At 42.4% G+C, this 22,870-nt stretch overlaps 1 protein-coding gene across 5 annotated transcripts in view; it reads left to right on the forward strand.

Annotated features, from left to right (window-relative positions):
• Nucleotides 1-22,870, forward strand: part of LRRK1 (leucine rich repeat kinase 1) — a 117,680-nt gene that overhangs the window by 46,862 nt on the left and 47,948 nt on the right. For all 5 annotated transcript variants that reach the window (XM_059912620.1, XM_059912621.1, XM_059912623.1 and 2 more), the window contains exons 5-9: nt 1,167-1,346; nt 1,765-1,913; nt 20,581-20,807; nt 21,884-22,011; nt 22,103-22,266. In XM_059912620.1, the coding sequence (XP_059768603.1) occupies nt 1,167-1,346; nt 1,765-1,913; nt 20,581-20,807; nt 21,884-22,011; nt 22,103-22,266 (848 nt within the window). The remainder of the gene's footprint in view (nt 1-1,166; nt 1,347-1,764; nt 1,914-20,580; nt 20,808-21,883; nt 22,012-22,102; nt 22,267-22,870) is intronic.

Consider the following 22,870-nt stretch of genomic DNA (forward strand, 5'->3'; position numbering starts at 1 on the left):
TTGGGAAGTGTCCATGTGGAGGATGAGATCGTTTTTCCATGGCAGCTAGATCCAAAAGACATTGCACTACTTTGAACTTGAAGATATTGTAACATTTCAGCCCACGCTCTCTCTGTTCATTCAGTGTGTTAAGTGTTATTTTATCCTGGAATTAAGTAGGCAGTTCTTTCAGGGAGTAATTCTCTAAGTTTTAGGCTGATCTATTTTTTTCATCAAAGTATTTTTGTAACTTATGAAAGTAATATATGTATATTACAGATAATTTGGAAATGCAGAAAAGTGTTATTCCTCTAAGAACATAATGACATATCATAATGAGTTATGTCAGGCACTTGACAGAGGTTATGACAATTTATTGAGTCAGGCACTTGACATACACTATGTCGTAATCCTCACATTAAACTTGGGAGGTGGGTTGTTATTATTCCCACTTTACTGATGGGTAAACTGAGTCACAAAGAGAATAAGAAATTTGCCCAAGATGACACAGCTGAAATATATTTTTTTAAATCTTTATTTTTGAGGTCAGATAAATTCACTATGTTTTTTTAAAATATTTATTTATTTATTTATTTGGTGGCACCAGGTCTTAGTTGTGGCAAGTGGGCTCCTTAGTTGTAGCATGCAAACTCTTAGCTGCAGCACACATGTGGGATCTAGTTCCCTGACCAGAGATCGAACCCAGGCCCTCTGCATTGGGAGTGCAGAACCTTATCCACTGTGCCACCGGGGAAGCTGAAAAATTTTAATCCTCAACTGCCTATCTCCAAAACCCATATCCCTAGGTGTGATGCTGCTCTAGGGATGAGGTCAGGGCTGGGGATGAGGAAGATAGTAAGGGGATGCTCACAGTCCCACTACCCAGAGATAATTCTGCAGCACTGAAGGTAGTTCTTTCTAGTCTTATTTCCATTGTTAAGATCACACTGTTTTGAATGCTGCTTTTGAATGCTGCCTTTCCTCAGTTGGTGTTATTCGATGACCAGGTGGGTTATAATGATGTGGGGAAATGTCATATGCAATTCAGAGGGACTATTCCATAGACACTGTCAACTGGACGGAAGTGAATTTCAGCTGGAAATAGGGCTGTGATCGAAGGGGATTTCAGAGCAGGAACAACCAGTCCCTTTAGCCACCCTCTCCCTTTGTCCTGTCATCCCCGCCAGGTCCCTGCAGCCCCCAGCGATTACTGAACTGGATGCTGGCCTTGGCCTGCCAGCGGGGGCACCTGGCGGTGGTGAAGCTCCTGGTCCTGACGCATGGGGCCGACCCGGAGAGTTATGCAGTCAGGAAGAATGAGTTCCCTGTCATCGTGCGCCTGCCACTCTACGCAGCCATCAAGTCAGGTGGGTCCCCAGTCAGTCCGCCCATGAAAACCATCACCCTCTCGAGATGTGGGCCCATCCTTTACACTCAACTTCTGCTCTCCAATGGCCTTTGTGGAGGTTTTCGCAACTCCATTCTTTGCTTCTTCAAAAGGTCTGCCTCTTTCCTCCTTCCCCCTACTCACTCCTGCAAGGGGATTTCAGTGACAGGGACCAACCATGGCAAATGGGACCATCTTAGGAGGCACTTCAAAGGGCAAAGCCCCACAAAAGTTCTGTCACTAACAGGAACCTTCCGGCATCAAGGGAGGTAATAGAGAAGTTCAACAGCACCAGTGCCCTTTTCATTTTTATTTCACATGTGAGTGTCTGCCCTTTTGGACAACTGTGACACACCCTGCATCCAAATGCCCTTAGCTCTCCACTTTCTATCCTTTAGGGAATGAAGACATTGCCATATTCCTGCTTCGGCATGGGGCCTTTTTCTGTTCCTACATCTTACTGGACAGTCCTGACCCCAGCAAATATCTCCTCAGGAAGTATTTCGTCGAAGCAAGTGCCTTGCCCAGCAGTTGTCCGGGAAAAATAGTGAGTAGTCACTGTCTGTGGATGAATGGATAAAGAAGAGGTGGTGTATATATACAGTGGAATATTTTTCAGCCATGAGAAAGAAGTGCATCCTTCCATTTGCAACAACATGGATGGACTTTGAGGACATTATGCTGAGTGAAAGAAGTCAGACAGAGAAAGACAAATACTGTATGTTTTCACTTACATGTGGAATCTAAAACAGGCAAACCATAGAAACAGAGTAGATGGTTTGCCAGCGCCTGGGGGGTGGGGCAAATGGGGAGATGTTGGTCATATAGCCAAAGTGTTGGTCACTTCAGCTATAAGTTCCGGAGATCTAATGTGCAGCACTGTGATTACAGCTAATAGCACTGTATTATATATGTGAAAGTTTCCAAGAGAATAAAGCTTAAATGTTCTCACCACAAAAATGAAATAGTAATTAGGTGGCATAGTACAGGTGTTAGCTAAGGCTATAAGCAGTAATCATTCTGCAGTATATAAATGTATCAAATCAACAGATCATACATCTTAGCTTATGCAATGTCGTATGTCAACTATTGCTCAATAAAACTGGGAAAAAAACACATACAGGAATTAGTTCTAGTTAGTTTACCATTTTAATAACAAAAATAATATTGCATTGTTTACATTATCTTCAACTTGACTTTTTAAATTTAGCACTCTATCACTGATTCCCCCTAGATCAGTCAATGTGGCTACATCTCATTCTTTTAAATACGTGCCTTAAGTCTAGAGTGAATGTAGCTTGGTTGACTCAGCCCTTTTCCTGTTGGTGGACATTTAGATTATTTCTGGTTTCACACTTTCACCAGCTTTACATGGGGGTATCTATCCCCATACTTTGGCCAGCACTAGATGTCCAGGAGCCTTTTAATTTTCATCACTCTGATGGGTAAAAATGGAATCTCCATGTTTTAATGTCCACATTTCTATTCTTAATAATATTGAACATCTTTTCATATCATCATCAATTATTTGCATTTCCCTTTATGTGAGTTGCCTGTTACAGTTTGTTGATTATTTTTCTCAAGGATTACTCACCTTTTCCTTCTTGTTTTGAAGAGTCTTTTTGTATGTTAGAGATTTTAAGCCTTTGTTTATCATACATGTTGCCAATATTTTTCGCAATCCATTATTTGTCTTCTGTTATCTTTTGAGATAACAAAGATATAAGAATATATAATCAAATATGTTTGTTTTTTCCTTTATGGCATTTGGTTTATATAAGAAAGTCATTTCCCCCTCGATTTAATATAAATATTCTCCTAGAATCTTTTATACTATTTTTACTCATTTATTTTTTATATTTTAAGCTTTAATTTTTCTTGTATTTATTTGTATATGTGGTTTGAGGGAGGGAATCTAGCATTCCTCTCTTCTAGGTGGATGATCAGTTATTCCAGCACAATTTTTAAAATAAACTTTGATTTTCCCTCTGAATTGAAATGTCACTAATGCCATTTCCCCCAATATATACCTGTATACATTTTGGGATTCTCTGCACTGGTCCACTGGCCTATTAATCTGTTTCTGTTCAAATGCTATACTGTTTTGATTATAGGCATTTCATTTAAACCTTACAACCTGTTAATGCAAGTTTTCTACTCCTTATTTGCTTTTTTCAAAAATATCTTGACTGTTATCAGACATTCGTTTTTCCATTTTGTGCATTTCCCATGGTGACTCCCATGGCAATTTGTGCTGCGTTTATGTTCTTTGATGGGATTTTATAGTTTTCCTCATAAAGATTTCCTGAACCTATTTTGTTTATTTATTATTGTTTTTGCCACTGTTTGAATGGAATATATATAATTCTTACCCATTTCCAGCCTAATGTTGCTGGTACAAAGGAAAGCTCTTCTGTTTATTTATTTGTTTTACCCAGTCCCCTTACCAACTTGTCTTACTAATTCAGTTTTTAGAGGAGTTCCTTGAAACTTTTAGGTATATTATCAAGTCATCTGCAAATTTAAAGCAGGTTTAAAGCAAGACAGTCTTTTCTAATATTTATTTAACTTACTTTATTTCATGGCTTACTATCAGCAGAAATGTCAAAAGTTGAATCATCTGAAAAGAGCAGATGTATCTCTCTTGTTCCTGTTTTTAAAGGTCTTGGCATCAGCAGTTTATGGTCATTTGCTGTAGATTTTTGGTAAATAGACTTGTTATATTTAGGTAGTTTCCATGTGTTCCTTTTTGCTTAGGATTTTTATTAGGAAAGGTTGCTGAATTTTGTTGGATCTCTTTTTAGCAGCTATGGATATATTCACATAGCTTTTCTACTTTAATTTGTTTATGTAATGAATGATGATGATAGATATTGACCCAATATTGAAATCTTGTAATAATGCTAATTGGTGTTTTTACAGCTGGATTTGACCTATTGATATTTTATTTACAGTTTTTGCATCTATATTTATAGGTGAATTGATCTATAATTTTCTATTTTTATTATCTTTATGAGATTTTGGTATAAGACTATGTTAGCTTTACAGAATGACTTAGGGATCTTCCCATTTTATTACAATCTGGAGAAGTTTCATAGGAATTATTTATTGTTAAAGATTGATTAGATAAAGTAGGTCTTTGTTTTGGGACTTCTTTTGAAGTCATTGATCAGTTCAGGTTGTCTGCTTTTGCTTATGTGCAGTTCAGGAGGTTATATTTTGGTAGAAAACCATCCATTTCCTTTAGATTTTTTAATTTGCCATCATAGTGTGTTACATTTACCTTTTTTGGTAATTCTTTTCTTCTATATTTGTAGTTATACTCCCATTTATGCTGTTGATTTATGATGTTGAACAGTTTTACTTTTTCTCTTTTGAATTTAATCAGACCAGCCAGGGATTTATATATTCTAGTGGTCCTACCAAGGACCTAGATTTTCTTTATTTTTTTATGATTTATTTTGTTTGTTCCTTCATTCATTTTGGCTTTTATCTGTACTGAAACCTTCTTGACATCTTCTCTGAGTGTTTGGTTGATGGTGTTGTGGTCAAGGTGAGGCTCTGGCAGGAGACTTCCTGGCTCTAATCCGGGGTCCAGGCCTCACTACTCTAGGACCTCCATCTGGTTACTTACATCTCTGGGGCTTGGTTTCCTCATCTACTGATTTTTATCTAGTTCTTCATATAATTCTAGAAGTTTTTGCTTCATACACCTGGTTTATGGCTTTATGACCCATTTTAACGTATTTCATTATATCAAATATCTGCCTTAATCCTGTCGATGCTTCTATCCTTAAAATTGGGTTTGTCTGCTCTTCACATGGCCACACTGCTCTTTTTTCTTTGCATCAACCTTGTTTAAGTTTCCCCAGCCTTTATTTTCAGTTTTTATTTTGTCTTAGGTGTATTTTTTGTAAACAGTATTGAGTTTTTAATCCCATCCGAGACTGTGTCTTTTGAAAGAGGAACGCACCCAATTCACATTTGTGTGGGACCTGTCATATTGGTTTATTCCTCCCCTCTTTTTGATTATATGTATTGCTATTTCCTTTTTACTTTTTTCTTATCATTGCTGGTTTCCTAGTTTCTAGAGAACACTGATATTCTATTTTCCATAACTTGTTAGCTCTCTGTGCCTTGGCTGGTCTCAGTTATAAACAGAGTTAATCATTGTATCTACCTTGGAGGCCAGGTGTGCACTTAGCACAGGACCTGGCACATAATAAGAGCTCAATAAACATTAAACATTAGCTTCATGTTGCAAAAGGAAATAAATAGTGATCATCTAACCCTTACATGTGTGTAGTGTTCAGTGTTTTTCCCAGCACTTTCTTTTCATATGTGATCCATACAACACTTTAGTAAGAATTGCAAGAAATATAATCTGTTTACCAGATGAAAGTATTGAGGTTTAGAGATATTCTGTTACTTGTCCAAGAACAGAAAATATTAAACAGTGATACTCAGACCAGAACCTGAGCCTTCTTAACTTGGGGATTTTCTCATTTCATGATTCCTGAACTGCACCTCCCAGGTCTTTCATGTAGATCAGTTGTTCTCACACTTTTCTGTAATTGGAATTCCTGGGGGCTTTTTAAAAATCCTGATGCACAGGCCATACCGTACACTAACTAAATCTGAATCTCTGGGATGGGACCCAAATCAGTAGTTTTAAAAACTCCCCAGATGATTCTAATGTGTACCCAGTGACTTGGCATTTTCTTGGCTTAAGGTTAAAAGCAGAAATGGTTGACATCTGTATCTGTGATCTTTTCTACAGGTAACTCCTGCTAATTTGCCAAGATAGGGATAGAGCATGGAAGTGATTATTGCATTCTGCAAAGGAGAAGACAAAGAAAAGACAATGTTGCTTTTCTTCTCCTTTGCCCTTTTGGGTAGAATCGGAAGAGAAAATGAAATTACAGTGCAGCCTGAGTCATAAAGACTCCTTGGGCTTCCCCAAAGCAGGTGGTATTTTTTTTTTTTATTCAAGTGAATTTCAAACTCAAGGGCCTTGCAGTGTGTGCAGCCAGTGTATGCAGTGTGTGCAGCCAGTGTGTCTGGCTGCCATGATCTCTAACCTGTGACAACACTTTCCTTCTGTGCTGCCAGCAGAAGAGAGGGGGTTAGCGCGGAGGGGTCCAGTGTCAGGAACGATGACTCAGAAACCAGAGGTAAGTGCTTCGACCTTCCCAGGTGTGCAGTGGAGTTGAACTGGCATTTTTTTTTTTTTTTTTTAACAGTAAATCCTTGTTGCTTATCTATTTTTTTTTTTTAATTTTTTTTTTATAGCTACTTTATTTATTTATTTATTTTTATTTTTGGCTGTGTTGGGTCTTCGGTTCGTGCGAGGGCTTTCTCTAGTTACGGCAAGTGGGGGCCACTCTTCATCGCGGTGCGGGGACCGCTCTTCTTTGCGGTGCGCGGGCCTTTTCACTATCGCGGCCCCTCCCGTTGCGGGGCACAGGCTCCAGACGCGCAGGCTCAGTAGTTGTGGCTCACGGGCCCAGCTGCTCCGTGGCATGTGGGATCCTCCCAGACCAGGGCTCGAACCCGTGTCCCCTGCATTAGCAGGCAGATTCTCAACCACTGCGCCACCAGGGAAGCCCCTGAACTGGCATTTTTTGTTCAGAATATTAGACAAGGGCAGGCACTGAAAGGGTGCTTTGCTGCCATGTGTACACAGCCTGAAAACTCCCTTGCCTACTGGCATTCGTGGCAGTGACCTTGCTGAAGCAGTCATCTTGTTTTTTTCTGTATTTGTGTTCTGCCTCCCCCACTAGCTAGTTGATATTTTTTAATGTAATTGCTGCCTCTGTGGAAGCCACGGCCAGTCGAGGTTCACCACGCCTCTGTGTCAGGCACAGCCTAGTTCCCAGGCTGCCAGAACCTGCCTCTGCTGGCAAACGGGGAATGGCTGAGAAGCCCACGTTGATTTTCCACTGGCAGCGGGCGGGCTGCTCAGTTAGGTTTTGATGGTGTTTGGAAAGGAAAGTCTGAGAGCGCACACCACATGGTCTGGACACTTTTAAAAGAGCAAAAGCGACGCCAAGTCAGACCTGGCCAAAGCCATTCCTGGCTCTGGCTCATGGGTGCCCTTCTGGAAAACCGCCACACCTTTGCCTGAATGTTTAATGAGTCGGCCTGTGTTCCTGGTGACTGTCCTGTCAATGTTTGCTTTGTTGCCATGAGAAACAACACTTTCATGCTGGCACACCCGGGAAGGAGCAGGAAAACAGAAATGCCAGGAGAGGCCTAAGCGGGGCCTGAACTAACCACGGTGTTTGTCCCATTCAGCAGTTAGAGGGCTGGGCCGGAGGGCACGCTGGGCTGTTCTGAGTATAGGAGTAAGTGCACAAGAGCTGAAATTGATTCTGAAACTACACAGTTGGGGAATTATTAATTTTCTTTACAAGTCCCTAATGATTTCAAATCTGGCAGCAAACCTAGAGAGGATCACTTATTACTACTACTACTACTACTATTGTCATTTTTGGATCAGCTCTGGCTTATGATGTACCTTAAACATTCCTAGTGACTGGCCATTCAGATGCCTGTATCTGTGCCCAAGCACAAACATCCTGGCTGCACATTTTGGGAGCTGAAGCAGCCCTTCTCCATCAGAGTGATCTGGTGGGTCTGAGGATTTGCATATATAGGATACTCAGAAAGGGCAGGCTGCAGCAAGTGTGGTTGCTCAGCCTTTGCTGGGGCCTTCATGAGCAGCTGACCAAGGGCTACTGACATTGTGAGCACTAAGGCTTCTGGGGAACATCCTTGCCCAAGTTTAGGCCTAGTGTTTGGTACAAGAGTCTTATTCAAGAATTTTACACTTTCCAGAGCATTTCTACATCTACACCTTGCACCTTCTCAGCTCCTCTCGTCCTCCTCACAGCAGGTGGTACTGTCTCACAGAGCAGATGTAAGTCTCTGGGGCAGCAGGGCCCCAGCAGGTGAGAGGCAGCACTGGGAGCAGCCTGACTGCCTGTGGTTCGGCCTTTTCACCACTGGCTTGTGTGAAAGGAAGAGCCTTCACCTGCCTTCTGAGAGTTATGAGATCAAACTCAGAATTATTATGGGCCTCTTCCATCAGCTCCACTTTTCCTGTGCCCTGAAATTTAGCCAATTATCCTACTGTTTTCTCAAGTTTCCAAATACCAAATCTTTTCCCACTCTCATGCCCCATTCATACGCTTTCTCTATGGAATAGACTCGCCACTGTGACGTTGTCCACATGGTGAGTGCTTCCTAGAACTTGAGAACAGATAGCGAGGGTCACAGGGTAGAACAGCTGAGCAGGTGCACTGTGTAACCGTTCAGGTACGTGTTCCTGGTGGCCTGTCCCACTAGATCATCAAACGTAATACAAAGCAGCAGTTATGCAAAACACTTACATTTAGTTTACAATGAGAAAATGATTCATAGAGATGCAGAAATACTAAAACTATTATTTGAACTTATGTGACAAACTAGAAAACACAATAAGGAAAGAATAAGAAGACATTATCAAATGTCATTGGAACTATTGGTTATCAGCATAGACAAGTACATTCATAATGATGTAAATAAATTCCAGACAGGTAAGAGTTAAGCACTGGAAATTCATCAGAATATACTTTCAAAAAGCAAATTTATTCCAGTTATAGAAGAAAATGATTCCATTTCAAAATTTTAAAGATATATAAAGATGTATAAAGACGTATAGTCACAAATAAGATAAACGATATATATATATTAAAGTTATTTATAGTAAAATATAATTTTACTATAGTATACTAATATAGTAAAATATAATTTTTAAAGAAATTTTAAAAAGGAAAACATTAGCAGATACTTGAGAATAAAGAATTGACAGAAACTGAAATCCAGAAAACACCATTGACGCAATTATATGTCAGTTGATAATTGAGTTTAATTCAGTCAGTGTTTATATATCACCTACTAGTTGCTTGGGACTCAGCAGTGCCCAAGCCAGAGCCACGGCCCTTGCTGTCACATTGCTCACAAATGCCCTTGGGTAAGAAGTTAAGAGATACGAACAGTTAATTTACACATGAGAAAACACAGATAGTAAATCATGGCATGGAAACATATACAATCTTATTGGCAATTACAAAAATTCAAATTAAAATGACTTGAAAGTACCATCACATACCTATTAAACTCGCAAAAATAAATATAAATGCTGAGTAAGGCACTTGGCAGTGTCAAAGAGAAAGGGACACCAAAGCCTTGCTGCTGGCACTATAAATTGGTTCCGTATGTGTGGAAAGTAATTGGCGTCATGTGACAAAAGCTATAAAACTCTTTTCTCCCAGAGAAACAGCTCTGAATTTGGTATTTCCTTTCTGAAAGATACCTCTAGGATGTAACTCAAAAGAAAAAAAACGTAATTGCCACAACTGTACTGCTCAAAGCACTGCTATCTATAAGAGAAACTAGGAGAACAAAACCCAAATGTCCAGCAGCAGGGGGAACTCTACTGGCCATGATTACCTGCAGGGTGGACACCACACAACAGGGACAAGCGTGCCTGTCTCCTCATGCTCAGCACAGCGCTGCTCCTGGACACCAGCACTACCTCCACACCTCAGCCGTACACCACGTCCTCAGGAAAGCCTGCCCCAGCCCACAGGCCGGGTCACATCCCCCCTTCCATCTCTTAGAGCTTCCTGCCATTTTATTCAGAGCACTTAACAAAGTTTGGGGTTGTCTGTTCTGGTGACTTTCTTGTTTAATGTCAATTCCCCCATTTGACTGGAAGCTTCGTGAAAGCAGGGATTTGTCCAGCTTTGCTCACCCTATGTTTGCCCCTCAGTGTAGGGCCTGGAACAGGATGAGGAGTTGGATGCTTGGATGGATAGATGGATGGATGGATGGAAAATGGGTGGGTGGGTGGACGGATGGATGGATGCATGGATGGATGCATGGATGAATAGGTGAATAGATGGATGGATAAAATTTTATATATGTAGTAAACTTCCATTTACATAGGACTTCATGACTAACAAAGTACTTTGCCAAATATTCTACTTTAATCTTCTATACAAGTCTGTGAGGTAGAAATTTTTGTCTTTATTTAAAAGTTGAAAAAAATAAATAAATAAATAAATAAATAAATTTTTAAAAGTTGAGGAAACAGGGTTCTCTCAACAGTAAGTTGAATAGCTTAGTAACTGCAGAGATAGTATTTTTATTTCTTGTTTTTTTCTCTCTCTTGCATATTGCTATTGGCAAAATTCTTGAGTTGGAAGGGAGATTTTTTTGGTAAGTTTCCTATTTTTCAAAGGAATGACTGAAATACTACAGGGAAAAAAGCACAATGTTGATTTAAAACAAACATTTTTTATCTATTTTTAAGAATTTTAGCGAAGAAAAAGTGATAAATTTTATTAACTATGTTTTGGCGTTCAGATGATTAAAAGAGGGCCACTTTTCTTTAACAAAATGTGCTGATGGTTTTCCATAAGTTACCACCAACAGTGCTATTTTCTTGGTATAGATCCTCCTTGGTTGCAGAACTGAAACCTTTGAGTTCACTTGTTGATTTCCATTAGGGAAGATTTTGTTACAGTTTTTGTGTCCATGTGTGTACATGCAGTTGGCTAGAATTTTAATGGCTCTTGCAAAGTAATTGGTTTTACTCATAAAATAAAGTGAGTCTTCTGTTAAGGAACCATGTATGTAACACAGAGGCTATTTGTTCTTTGAAGATTGGATTGAAAAAGAATTACATTGAATTAGGGGCCTTTGGAGAGTGATTCTTTAGTTTCCTTATTTGTTTGTCTCATATACATTATTTTGTTTTTTCTCTTATTGTGTCACTTTGAGAATTTTTTATTTTGGAATTAAATTTTGCATTTCAACATCATTATTTGGTTTGTTAGCTCTGGCTGAGGACATCTCCCACAACTTAAACATTGTTTTTCAGCAGTTGTTAGATTGTCATTTTCATTCTTAGATTATTAAAGTACTTTTACTTTTAGTTAATTGATTATCAATTTTATTATTTTCCAACAACTCTAGAATTGGTTTTATTTACCAACTTCCTTGTTTTTACTTCATTTTGGTTTTTCTATTTTTAGTCTAATTTTGTTTTCATTTCCCTGCTTTCTTTTAGCTTTCCATTCTAAGCAGGGCAGAGCTAGTTTATCATGCTTCACTTTTTCCTTTTCGAACTGTGATCAGAGTTGTTCGTTTTTTTTCCCCATTACTTGTGATGTTTTTGTTGTTCTAAAAATATATTCTACTGTTGTGAATTGGTTTTCTCTCCTACCCAAGCATTATTTGAAAGGGCATTTTTAATGGCCAAATAATTGGACACCTTTTAATTCTGCTTTCATCATTGGTCTCTACCTTTACTTTGCCTTTGTCCAGGCATAAGATATGTAGGAGGCTTGCCCTTTCCCCCCCTTTTTTTCCTTTTAATTTTGCTTCTTACACAGAATGTAATCAATTTATGTGCAAGTTCGTACTGATTTGAAAACAGAATTCGTTCTCCTGTCCCCTAGTATTTGGTCATCTCCCATTCTTATTGTAGTGTCCTCCATTCATTTTTTGCATATTTGACCTATCATATCCTGCTAATGTTTTTCTTGAATTTTCATGGGTTTGTTTTTTACAAATTTGTCCTGGGTTGGAACACAAAGATTTAGCATAGTTGTATTTTGGGGGTTGTGGTTAAGTGTCTTTATCATTATTGAGTCACCTTGGTTATCTCTCCTAATGCCTTTGAAATCGTGTCAGCTATTCCATGGCCATGTGAATGAACATGGTGCCTGGTAGGAAGGGACCAGACAGAACATTAGGCACCTGAATCGTGATCCTGGTTCTGTTACCTTCAAACAGGTCAACTCACTGAGGCTCTTTATGTGCAAATTGTGCTTACAGGGTTACTGTGAGGGTCATTTGAAAAAGTTCTGTGCATGCATTGCAAAGAGTCACCAGGAAGGTATTATCATGTGATCACAGCTCAACTTCCAGAAGGTTCCCCTACAGGGTTCAGGTTTGAGTGTGCCCTTGGAGGCAACAGACTGTTCCGTGTTGACTATTTAAAATGCCATTGTAGGTTTGCTTGTAAGTTATTTTTGTACTTACATTTCTCATTGATCTGGCTTCCTTGGTTATGTTTCCCTTTTTGTTTGTTTGTTTGAAATTATATTGGTAGCTAACAACTACTAATTCTGACATTTATAATATTTTTAGCAGGCAGGCTTTTGTCAGAACTGATTTCATTTTTTTCCTCTCACTAAGTCGTTTAATTTAATTTAAGTCATTTAAGTGAGTCATTTAATTTATCTTCCTTCTGAGTTTAGAAGGAAGGCTGTCCTCCCCTTTTCTCTTTTCCTCTCCCTTCTCTTACTCCCTTTAGTATTCTCAGGTGATTTTCGAAATTCTCCTTTTACACCATAGAGTCCTCCCAGGCTTTTCCCTAAGTTAATGACTGGTTTTACTGTCCTTTTCCCACCTTTTTATTATGTTTCTAATCTGCTTATCTTAAGAGACATCCTTCTAGCTTTCAAGACTCTCTGCTTCTTTCATTTCCTTTCTTAATCTGTGGGCTTCTGTTGATGGAAAGTTCCGAATTCTCAGGTCTTGACTTCTCCAATTGTCATTTGACTTGTTACCATCTGTATCAGTGCCACCGTAACAAAGTACCAAACACTGGTTGGCTTAAAATAACCGGAATGTATTGTCTCGAGTTCTGGAGGCTGGAGTCTGACATCAGGGTGTTGGCAGGGCCGTGCTCCCTGTCACAGCTCCAGCGGAGGACCCCTCCCTGCCGCCTCCTAGTGTCTGGTGGTTGCTGGCAGTCCTCAGTGTTCCTTGGCTTGTAGACCCATCACTCCAGCCACATGCCATCCTCCCCGTGTCTTCTCATCATCTTCCCTCTGCACACGTCTGCCTCTGTGTCTAATCTCCCCTTTCCATAAGGACACCAGTCATACTGGATGAGGGCCCACCCTAATGACCTCATTTTAACTTGATTACCTCTATAAAGACCCTATTTCCAAATAAGCTCAAATAAGCTTTTTCTCAGGTACTAGGGATTCAACATATCTTTTTCAGGGACACAGTTCAGCCCATGACACCATCCTTGTGGCTGTCGCTCCATTGCCCTTGGCCTGGTTCGCCCGCCGTGGCCACCTCACGTGCACAGGTAGATAGCCAGTCAAGGTCCAGGCTCCTTCTCATCCTTTCACTTTCAATGCCCCCTCCCTCCTGAGAGCCTGTCCCTGCCAGGGTGCAGGTCCTTGAGCAGTAGGCGTTTGGAAGCCTTGCATGGGGGGTTCTCCAGGGCCGAGGATGTGGGGAATAGTCCTCGTTTGCCATGGCCCTCACCTGCACAGGGAGACTGGGCCAGAGTTGCTGTCTCCAGCGTGCTGATCCCCTGTCCAGCTGACTCCACCTCACTTAGAGCCTCCTCTGACAGTCTGGGCTCCCGAAAGACACTTGTAGGCTTGAAATTTACCCCAACTTGTTGGCATTCATGCACAGATCCCCTTCTGCACAGTCACTGACATCACTCAGGTGGCCTGGGATATGTCTTCAGATTCTGCGACTGGCTCTGCTGCTCTGAGCACCTTCATTTTTAGAGTTTCTTTTGGCTTGTTCTTCAGACCTTTTAGTGAGTCTGTTCCTTTCAGATTAGACCTGTTGGTTTTGCACTCCTCCGGCTGTCTGGTGCCCTGACTGTTCCTTCACATGTCAGAAGGTGGCTCTTGTCTTCCTGGCTGGTTCAACAAGGAACCACCACCCAGGAATCTGCTTACCCACAAAAAGAAAGTTTTGGGTTTTATGTAGGCCAAGGGTTCATGAATACATTTTAGAACATTCTATGTATTTCTCCGCCATTTTAACACGTGTGTCTTGACTGGAAAGACTAATTCTACTGACTGCCTTTTTTGTGTCATGCCGTACTGTCATTGAGCTCTCGTCTGTCCCCTCAAGGGACAGTGAGATGGGAACACAGGGAGAAGAGATGCAGATTCTGCTTTGTGGGCTCAGTAGAGACCTAGTAAGGAGGCAGTGTTGGAACTTGCTCTTGTGAGTTCTCAAAATTGCAGAGGCATCCCCCCCACCAGCATTGGGGCAGAGAACCCTTCTCTGTGTCTGCTCAGGGGCCAGTTGCCAGCCCCACAGTTCTCAAGGTTAAAGCCAGCCTAAAAACATTGTCAATTTCAGCCCTTCATGAACAATTATATTCCTCAACCATAAGGGTTGCACTGACATAAAAGCATGAGAGATGTCATTGTAGTCCACTGGCTCATTCACTGTGATATTTTTGTATGGAAGCTTCAGGCAGCATTATGTAAAGGCAGGTAATTGCCCTCCTGGACCACAGCTTCCATCGCAGGACAAGGAGACCTTCTTATGCAGAGGTAAACCCAAACATCACTTTCTGTAATGAGCCAAGTGCCCTAGTCCTTCTTGAACTGGTCCTGGTCACCACCACTGCCTTGGAAAGCAAGTTTCTTAAGTCATCGTACAGTGTCTTCTGGGAGAGCAGTACTTACTTCTGTTTGGCCCAAAATTGAAAGGGCTCATGCTTAAGGACCAACATGAGCATATTCTCTGTTTCCTCCGGAGAGATGTGCCTTAACCATGGCATTGTTGAATTTTGGGGATCTCCACAGCCAGCTGTCTTTGATTTTGCAGTTCAGCATGCATGGATTTAATTATACAATTGCTGGCTTCTCCCCCTCAGAACCTGGTTTATTGTGATCCTGCCCGGACTAAACATAAATAAGTAATGAGGGCTTGCCCAGCTACATTTCCATGTCAGGTGTACTGTGCATCCTTTCTCCTTCCTTCTTCCCCTCTGCCACTTTGGAAAAACTTGCGCACCCTATAATGTTCGTGCACCAAAAGGAAAGTAACTTGTATAAGTGAAAGTTTTCAGACTAACCCAAGACCAGGTACAAATCCTACATGTTTTTCCAACCACCATCCAGCCCAGAAGTCTTTTCACAAGCATGTCTGAATTCTGAGTGTGTCATCATGTTTTCTGACTTCTTGCTTTTTACTACCTCTCCCTGGGCTTGAGTTTCACAAATTTCAACCCTGCAGAAACTCTGGTGGGTGTAACGCCTAGAAAGAGCTCAGTTTTAGGAACTGGCAACATCTGCTTCCTCCTCTTCCTCATGTCTAGAGAATTCAGTGCCACACACAGCCACTCTCTTGTTATTGATGATTTACTTCTGATAAATAGTACCTCCCAAAGAAGCACAGGAGGCTTCCCTGCAGGTGTTCTTTCCTGGCTTTCTGGTCAACATCACATACTCTTAGTCCTTGAAAGGTGACTAGATGCACGTTCAATACACACACAGCTCTTCCCTTCGAGACATAAACTCCCTGAGCCGGTTCCATCTGCAGCATCCATATCTTCAACCCCAGTGCCTGACAGGCTGGCCTGCACTTGGCAGTGCTCAAGTAAACGCTGCTGACTGTGAAGCAAGATGGCATCCTTGTTACCTAATTGGGGGCTGTAACACAGACACTTACTGGGGGTGAAGAAGGTGGTCCTTGCCCCAGGGCTTTCAGGATTAGTAGGATTTAGATAGGAGGGCAGAGGGCTGTGAACTCCAGGGGAGAGAAAGCAGAGCAGGGAGCACCCTTTCCCCTTTGTCGTGGTGGCAGGACAGGGTGCAAAGGCGGAGGCCAGCCCACCTGCAGAATCTGGGATCCTTGAGTGACTTCATGACACCCACAATCAAAAGGAGACCAGCTCTCTGGTGAAAACTTGCAAAACTCTCTTAGCTCCAGTCCCACCAACCTTGTGTCTCCTGCAGCCCCAGAGCACCCTGGCAGCCCTTTGGCACATTGGCCAGTCAGGTACTGACAGTAAGTTCACTGTCAGGCCCACACAGCCTTCCTATGAATTCCAGTCCACTTTCTGAGCCCTATGGTTCATTTATGAACAGGCAGTTTCTGTACTTCAGTTGGCAATTTCCCCTTGGTCTTGAACCCTCTGCTCTAGGAGTAGGCCCATTCCCCAGTTTCTTCTACCTAGAACAAATTATTAACCCCACCAGCCATCTGCCAACAGGAGCACAGAGGGTGGGCAGAGGTTGTGGAGGAGACAGTGAGACAGAAATTTGGGAAGTGATTGGGGCAGATTGTGGAGGTGTGGGGCTGTCTGGGGAGGGAGTTCAGGTGTTCTGCTGCAGGCGGGCTGGGGCGCAGGAAGGCTGAGGGGTTTGAGTAGACCTTGGTATTTTAGGGTGATCGTTCTGGTTAGAGGTGTTAATAGATGGATTGCTGGTCCCAGTGGCTTGATTCTTTTCAGCACACAAACATTTATTGAGTGCCTGCTGCATGCTAGGCACGGTGCTGAGCTTCACACGCAGTCAGACAAAGTGCAGCACTGGAGATGCATGCAGTCCGGGTTCTGGGTGGCCACACTGCCTGCTGGGGCAGCGGAGACAGAGATGACCCTTGGGCTGACTTAGTGCAGCACGGAATCCGCAGGCAGGTTCGTATAAGGGGAGTTGAGCCTGATAGCGCCTGTGAAAGTACCCACCTCCACCTCGACTGGCCCAAGGCCCCACATGGGGTTAGTTAAGCAAACACAGGGCTCCAGTCTCCTGAGGCTGAGCCTCTGCTCCTTATGCAGTTCTAGGCTGCAGCTCCAGGGTCAGAGGGCAAGAAGGAAATGCAGGAGGAAGATTGCCATTGTCAGGACAGAACATCTCAGCTGATCCTCCAAAGATGTGCTGCAACTGGTTTATGTCACAATAACAACCTGAATCTTTCCTGTTGTTTTATTTATTTTTGATGGCCCTTAGAGAGTTTTATTTATAGACACCTAAGGTTTGTTATTTAAAACCAAAACCAGCCTCCTTTTCATCTTGCATTTGACTGCCATTTCAGTTCAGGTCCAAACTATTTGATATTGAATGACCAGAATGGCCACACAGGGTAAGTAGAGAAAGTCAGACTGCAATCTCGACACCTTGGATTTATGTCCAGCTGTCTGGCCCTGGACCTGGGGCCTGGATGTGTCTTTGAGAACCCAGGAAGGGGAGGCAGCCAGATCCTTAGAGGGCCTTCTTTGACTTGGCATTGCAAAGACTGGCATGGCTCCTAGATTGGCTGTCATGATTATTCCAAGGCTCTCTGTGGGAAGCCATTGTCCTTCTCAAGAGTATAAGCCAGAAAGAATCCTGGGTCCAGAAGTGACCTAGATATCATCTGGTCCAAGCTGCTCATTTAACAGATTAAAACCAACAATAATAAGGTGAAGGGTGACACAACTATGAATTTTTAAGTAAAGATTAGGAAGAAGCCGATGTGACTGGATTCAAGTTGGAGGCATCAGAATGCACTCATGTTAAATATAGGGTTGTGTTGGATCAATGGGCCAAGAAGCAGTGACAACCCAATAGCAATGAGCATACCCAACACCTAGATCTTGGTTTCTAAATACCATTTTCTGTTAAAGGGAATCAGGGCTGGTACTTGGAAAGGACCAGAGGAAACTTGAACATCTTATTTTATCAGGAAGTAAGTGAGTACCCAAAACTGATAGGGATATGTCAGAGGAACACAGAAGTCCCCTTGATGGGACTCCCAGTGGTCAAATTGGGGACTACCTGACCATTGAAAGAAATAATGATAATAATCAATTATAATACTTTGAATTTAAAAAGGATCTGTGAGTCCATAGTAATATTTAAACGGGTGGGGAGGGACATACTTCTGTACAGAAGAATGACAGGTAACAAATGTAGACAGAATGGTAGTTTTAGAAAAATTACCACCTTGTAACCACAAATGTACTAAGTGAGTCAGGCCCTGATCAACAATGGATGCTGAAATCACTGGGTAAACTGATGTAGGAACATAAAATATTCACAGATAGTCTATATCACCCTGCAGATTGCTGATTAATCACAAAGAGTAAAATGGAACTTTACAAAGGAGGGATCTGACAGATACCACCTTAACCAAGGGATCAGACCATTAGTGAAATAACCTGACATCAGGTGCCCTCTGGTGGAGTTCAATTGGTAGGACTCAACATTGTCTGAGATTTTTGCCAAAAATGCTTAACTTGAATCTAAACATTAGGAAACAACTCAGTAAATTCAGATTATGGAATATTCTAGAAGACAACTAGAATGACCTGAAAACTTAACAATGCCAAATTTGGAAAAGACATTAAAAGGCATGAGGATTCTTCTAGATTAAAGAAAATAGAGACATGTCAACTAAATGCAATGTGTGATTCTTGATGGGATCCTGGATCAAGATACAAAATAGTTATAAAAGACATTTCTGGGGTATTTGGGAATATTTGAACATGGATTGTGGATTTGATAATGTATTGATTTCATTTCTTGAAAATGATAAATATATGGTTGTCACATAGGAAAATATTCTTGTTCTTCAGAGATATATGTTGGTGTAAAGTGCCATGATAGCTATAATTTACTTTCAAATGACTCAGCAGATAAATGAAAAGTGTGTGTGCTTGTATATGTGTGTAGAGAAAAAGAAGAAAAGGCAGATGTGGCAACATATTAACAATTGGTGAGTCTACAGTGCAGGGTGTATGAATGGGTAATCATGTGTCCTAGTTCAACTTCTCTGCAGTTCTGAAATTTTTCAAAATAGAAAATTATGGGGGAAAACAATAATGACAACAAAAACAGGCCTACACGTCAAGTCTAAAAAAACCCCAAAAAACAAAACAAAACAAAAAACTGAGACTAAAGCTCCATTCTCTTGACCCAAAATCCAGTATACCATCGACTGTCTCTCTTCATCCAGGTGAATGGAGAGAGAGACAGGCAGACAGAGACAGAGCCTCTCATCTACTTGGTTCAAAGACCAGAGCTTTGAGAGGGTGTAGTAGACCGAGCCTTTCCAATCCTGGCAAGTTAGCTAAGGGGGCGACAAAGATAAGGCACATATCGCCACCTTGTGGCCAGATAAGGAAGTCTGTCTGCTGCTGCCAATTTTGAAAGCAAACTTACCCCATGTTTCTGGTGTCTTTCCCAGTTGTTACATTTTCCCATTAGTGAAGAACTAATTTTTGTTTCTCTAATTTTCTGATATGGATTTCCAGCTGCTTTAGAGAAACAAGCCAAAAAGCCGATTTCCTTTCCCAGAAACCTCATTGAGCCCCAAATTCTTTGATGATCAAGAAGAAAGAGAAAAGCCCTGCTCATACACATTTAACCAGATCTCTTTTACCACCATATGCCAGCAAACTGCTGGCCTTTCTGACCCAATCAAATGAGAAAAGCAAAGGAGATTTATTCAGAGCTTTTGGTGGCAAGTGAGTCAGCCACTGTCACTTGCATTTTGTCAGAGGAGTGGGGAAGCTTTATGGTGGATAAAGGAAAGGCTTCAGGTGTGCCCTGACTAGAGGCTATTGACGGGGAAGCTGGAGGCAGCTAACTAGAAAGGGGGCGTCCTACGTGATGGGTTAGGGGGCATATTTGCCTTTCCCTGGTTAGTCTAAGTTGGAAGCAGGGACAAAATTAGGGAAGCTGTCACTTATCAATCAAGTCCTGGACATTTGGGGCCAATTGTTACAGAAGTTATTGTTTAGCTTCCTGGATTGTTACTAGACATTGCAGTATGACTTCTGGCAAGTTTGGCTTCCTGGACTCTTTATTATAGATAAGGGGGTTAGTTTCCTGGTAGGTTGCTGCAGGTTGTGGGTCAAAGTTCTCTTTTTTATATATGGTCTGGCCATTGTCTGTATATTCAGTCTCTCACTCTGGAAGCAGCTCATCCACAAAGCACCCAGCGTGGTGTAAGCAGCTGCAGGCGGCAACTGCTCTAATCACAGGGAAGAGTGCCGTGAAGGGAAGTGAGAAGACCAGGTTTGGGTCTAAGCCTTCTTCTGCAGTCTGGGGAGGCTGCTCCAAGCTTGGGTGGGCTCCTCTGTACAGAGCAGGGGCCATTCCTGTTGTGTTTCCCCCCTGAGGGTGATAGCCCTCTAAGAGGTGATGCTAAGCCCACATGCTCCCTCTAGAGGCTGGAGAGTGAGTAGCTGTAGCTGGGCAGAGATTACCTTCGGGTTGCAGGTGCAGGAGGGCATAGGTACCTCCTCAGGGCCAACATGGTCCCAACCTCTCGGGACTCTGCTGAGATGAACAGACAGATTCACACTTGAATAAATCATTGCTTTATTTCAAGTCTGCACGAGCCCTGGGCTCATCGCTGGTGTGTGCTTTTCCCCTTTCTCCAATATCCAGGCTCTTCGTGTGAAATGGTCCCACCTCAAGCTGCCCTGGGTGGATCTGGACTGGCTCATTGACATCTCCTGCCAGATCACGGAGCTGGATCTGTCTGCCAACTGCCTGTCATCCCTCCCCTCCATCATCCCCTGGGGACTCATCAACCTCCGGAAGCTGAACCTCTCAGACAACCACCTGGGGGAGCTGCCCAGCGTGAAGTCATCAGACGAAATCATCTGTTCCAGGTGGGCTCCTGCCCTGCAGCCCCTGGGGTGAGCCCTGGCCATCTGAGCCCCGGCTGCCACCACCACCCTCCTCCTGCACTGTCCTCTTCCTGCAGTCATGCTCCCTGATTGTAGTTGTTGCTTTTGAAAACAGATTTTCAGCTAAAATAAGAGAAGGAAATTCTGCCTGCCCTTATGCAAGCTCTTGGGCACAAGGTCCCCACCTCCTTTCCACATGAATGCAGAAAGATCTGTCTAGTAGGGTGGCTCGTCTGGCCCACGTTTCCACTACTCGCTGACAGCCACGCAGGCCTGCTTGCCTGAGGTGCCCAGTCTTGTTCCTGCACACAGGAGTCAGAGGAAAGGGGCTGGTGGAAACAATGGGGCCCAGACAACCCAGCTTTTGGTCCACCTCCCAAGGAAAGTGGGCAGGGCCTCAGAGAAACAGTTAACTTCACAGGACTCTGGCAGCAGCCTGATGGTGTAGGCAGCTCCTGTCTCCTTTTCTGGGAGGCCTTAGGAAGAGGCCCAAGCCTCCTGCTGAGGCTGCATGGGGAGAGGAAGGACCTTACCTTCACTGATGTATTGATGATCATACCTGCAAAGCCTCATTCTATATGGGATTTGAGCTGATTTCAAAAGCTAAGGCTCTAAGTTAAGTAAAAAAGAATGTTGGAAAGAGCTTAGGGTCAGCAGTAACTCATGGGAAAGAAGGCTGCACAAAAAATTAAACAAGTGCCACGGAGTGGGGGTCTTTAACCAGGACAGACTTGAGGGTCCAAAAGGTTAAAAGCACTGCTCTCTGGACTTCCAGGAGCTTCCAGGGCACCAGCTTGTTCTGTTATCACATATGTGAGAAAGGTTACATCCCTATTGGTCAATGAGACCAGGAACCACCAAAGAGAGATTTGGTTTTCTTTGTCTACACATAACATAGTGACAGTAATGCAATGAATAAAAATCATATTGCTGTATTTCAATGCACATTCTTTATCCTTGTGCAAGGAGAAAAAGAAACATGTTTACAGAGAAATATGTACCCGTGATGCTTTACCTCTTTCTTCTGATGCCTTGACTTCCTTCTCCCCCAACTACAGGCTACTCGAAATTGATATTTCCAGCAACAAGTTGTCCCACCTCCCACCGGGATTCCTGCATCTCTCAAAACTTCAAAAACTGACAGCTTCAAAAAATTATTTGGAAAAATTGTTTGAAGAAGAAAATGGTATGTTTTAGCATCAGTAACCTGACTTATTTTGTCATTTTCTTCTTGATTGGGCTGTTTTTACAATTCATCCTCTTTTATTTTCCCCTAGCCACGAACTGGATTGGTTTGCGGAAGCTACAGGAACTCGATATTTCTGACAATAAATTGACAGAACTCCCTGCGCTTTTCCTTCATTCTTTCAAGTCACTCAATTGTCTGAACGTCTCCAGAAATAACGTGAAGGTGTTTCCAAATGCCTGGGCCTGCCCCTTGGTTAGTAACTTGCCGAAAATCGTGAAAGGAGCTGTCAGTCCACATCCATGCCAGCCTCACAGAGCTGTGGGTGCGGGGCACACTGCATTGCCTCGGCGGCCACGCAGTGGTGTCCTGTGTTATAGACAAGCATGTTACTCAGCATCCAGCAGCTGAGGGTCTCAGGCAGGTAACTCACCCAAGAGCCAGCGCACCTGGCTCTGGGTTTGAGATTCGCACCGTAACACCCACAGGACTTTCCACAGCTACAGCCTGAACTTCTGGCCCAAGGATGAGTTCTGTCCAAAAGGTGGGGTCGTTCCTTTAGGACAGCTGTAAAATAAGAATAAAGAAGAGAAGAATAGTCTGCATCCATAGTGCTGCCCATTAAATCGTGGTTTTGTCTCTTGGGAAGTTTGCTTGTTAAAACAGATGGAACAGCATAAAGAATATTTGTGTTTTATTGCTGTTTTCAATAGCAAATGTGGAAATTCTCCGTCTCTAACATTAACATTTCTAGTTTAAGCATATTTGTGTGGGACATGGGCTCCTCTTCAGAGCACTGTCCTGAATTGTCCCATTATTTCCAAGGACAATGGGCCAGATGTTCTTGAGGGAAGGGAAA

Source organism: Balaenoptera ricei, chromosome 2 (genome assembly GCF_028023285.1).
Source record: "Balaenoptera ricei isolate mBalRic1 chromosome 2, mBalRic1.hap2, whole genome shotgun sequence".
In the NCBI taxonomy this organism is placed as follows: Eukaryota; Metazoa; Chordata; class Mammalia; order Artiodactyla; family Balaenopteridae; genus Balaenoptera; species Balaenoptera ricei.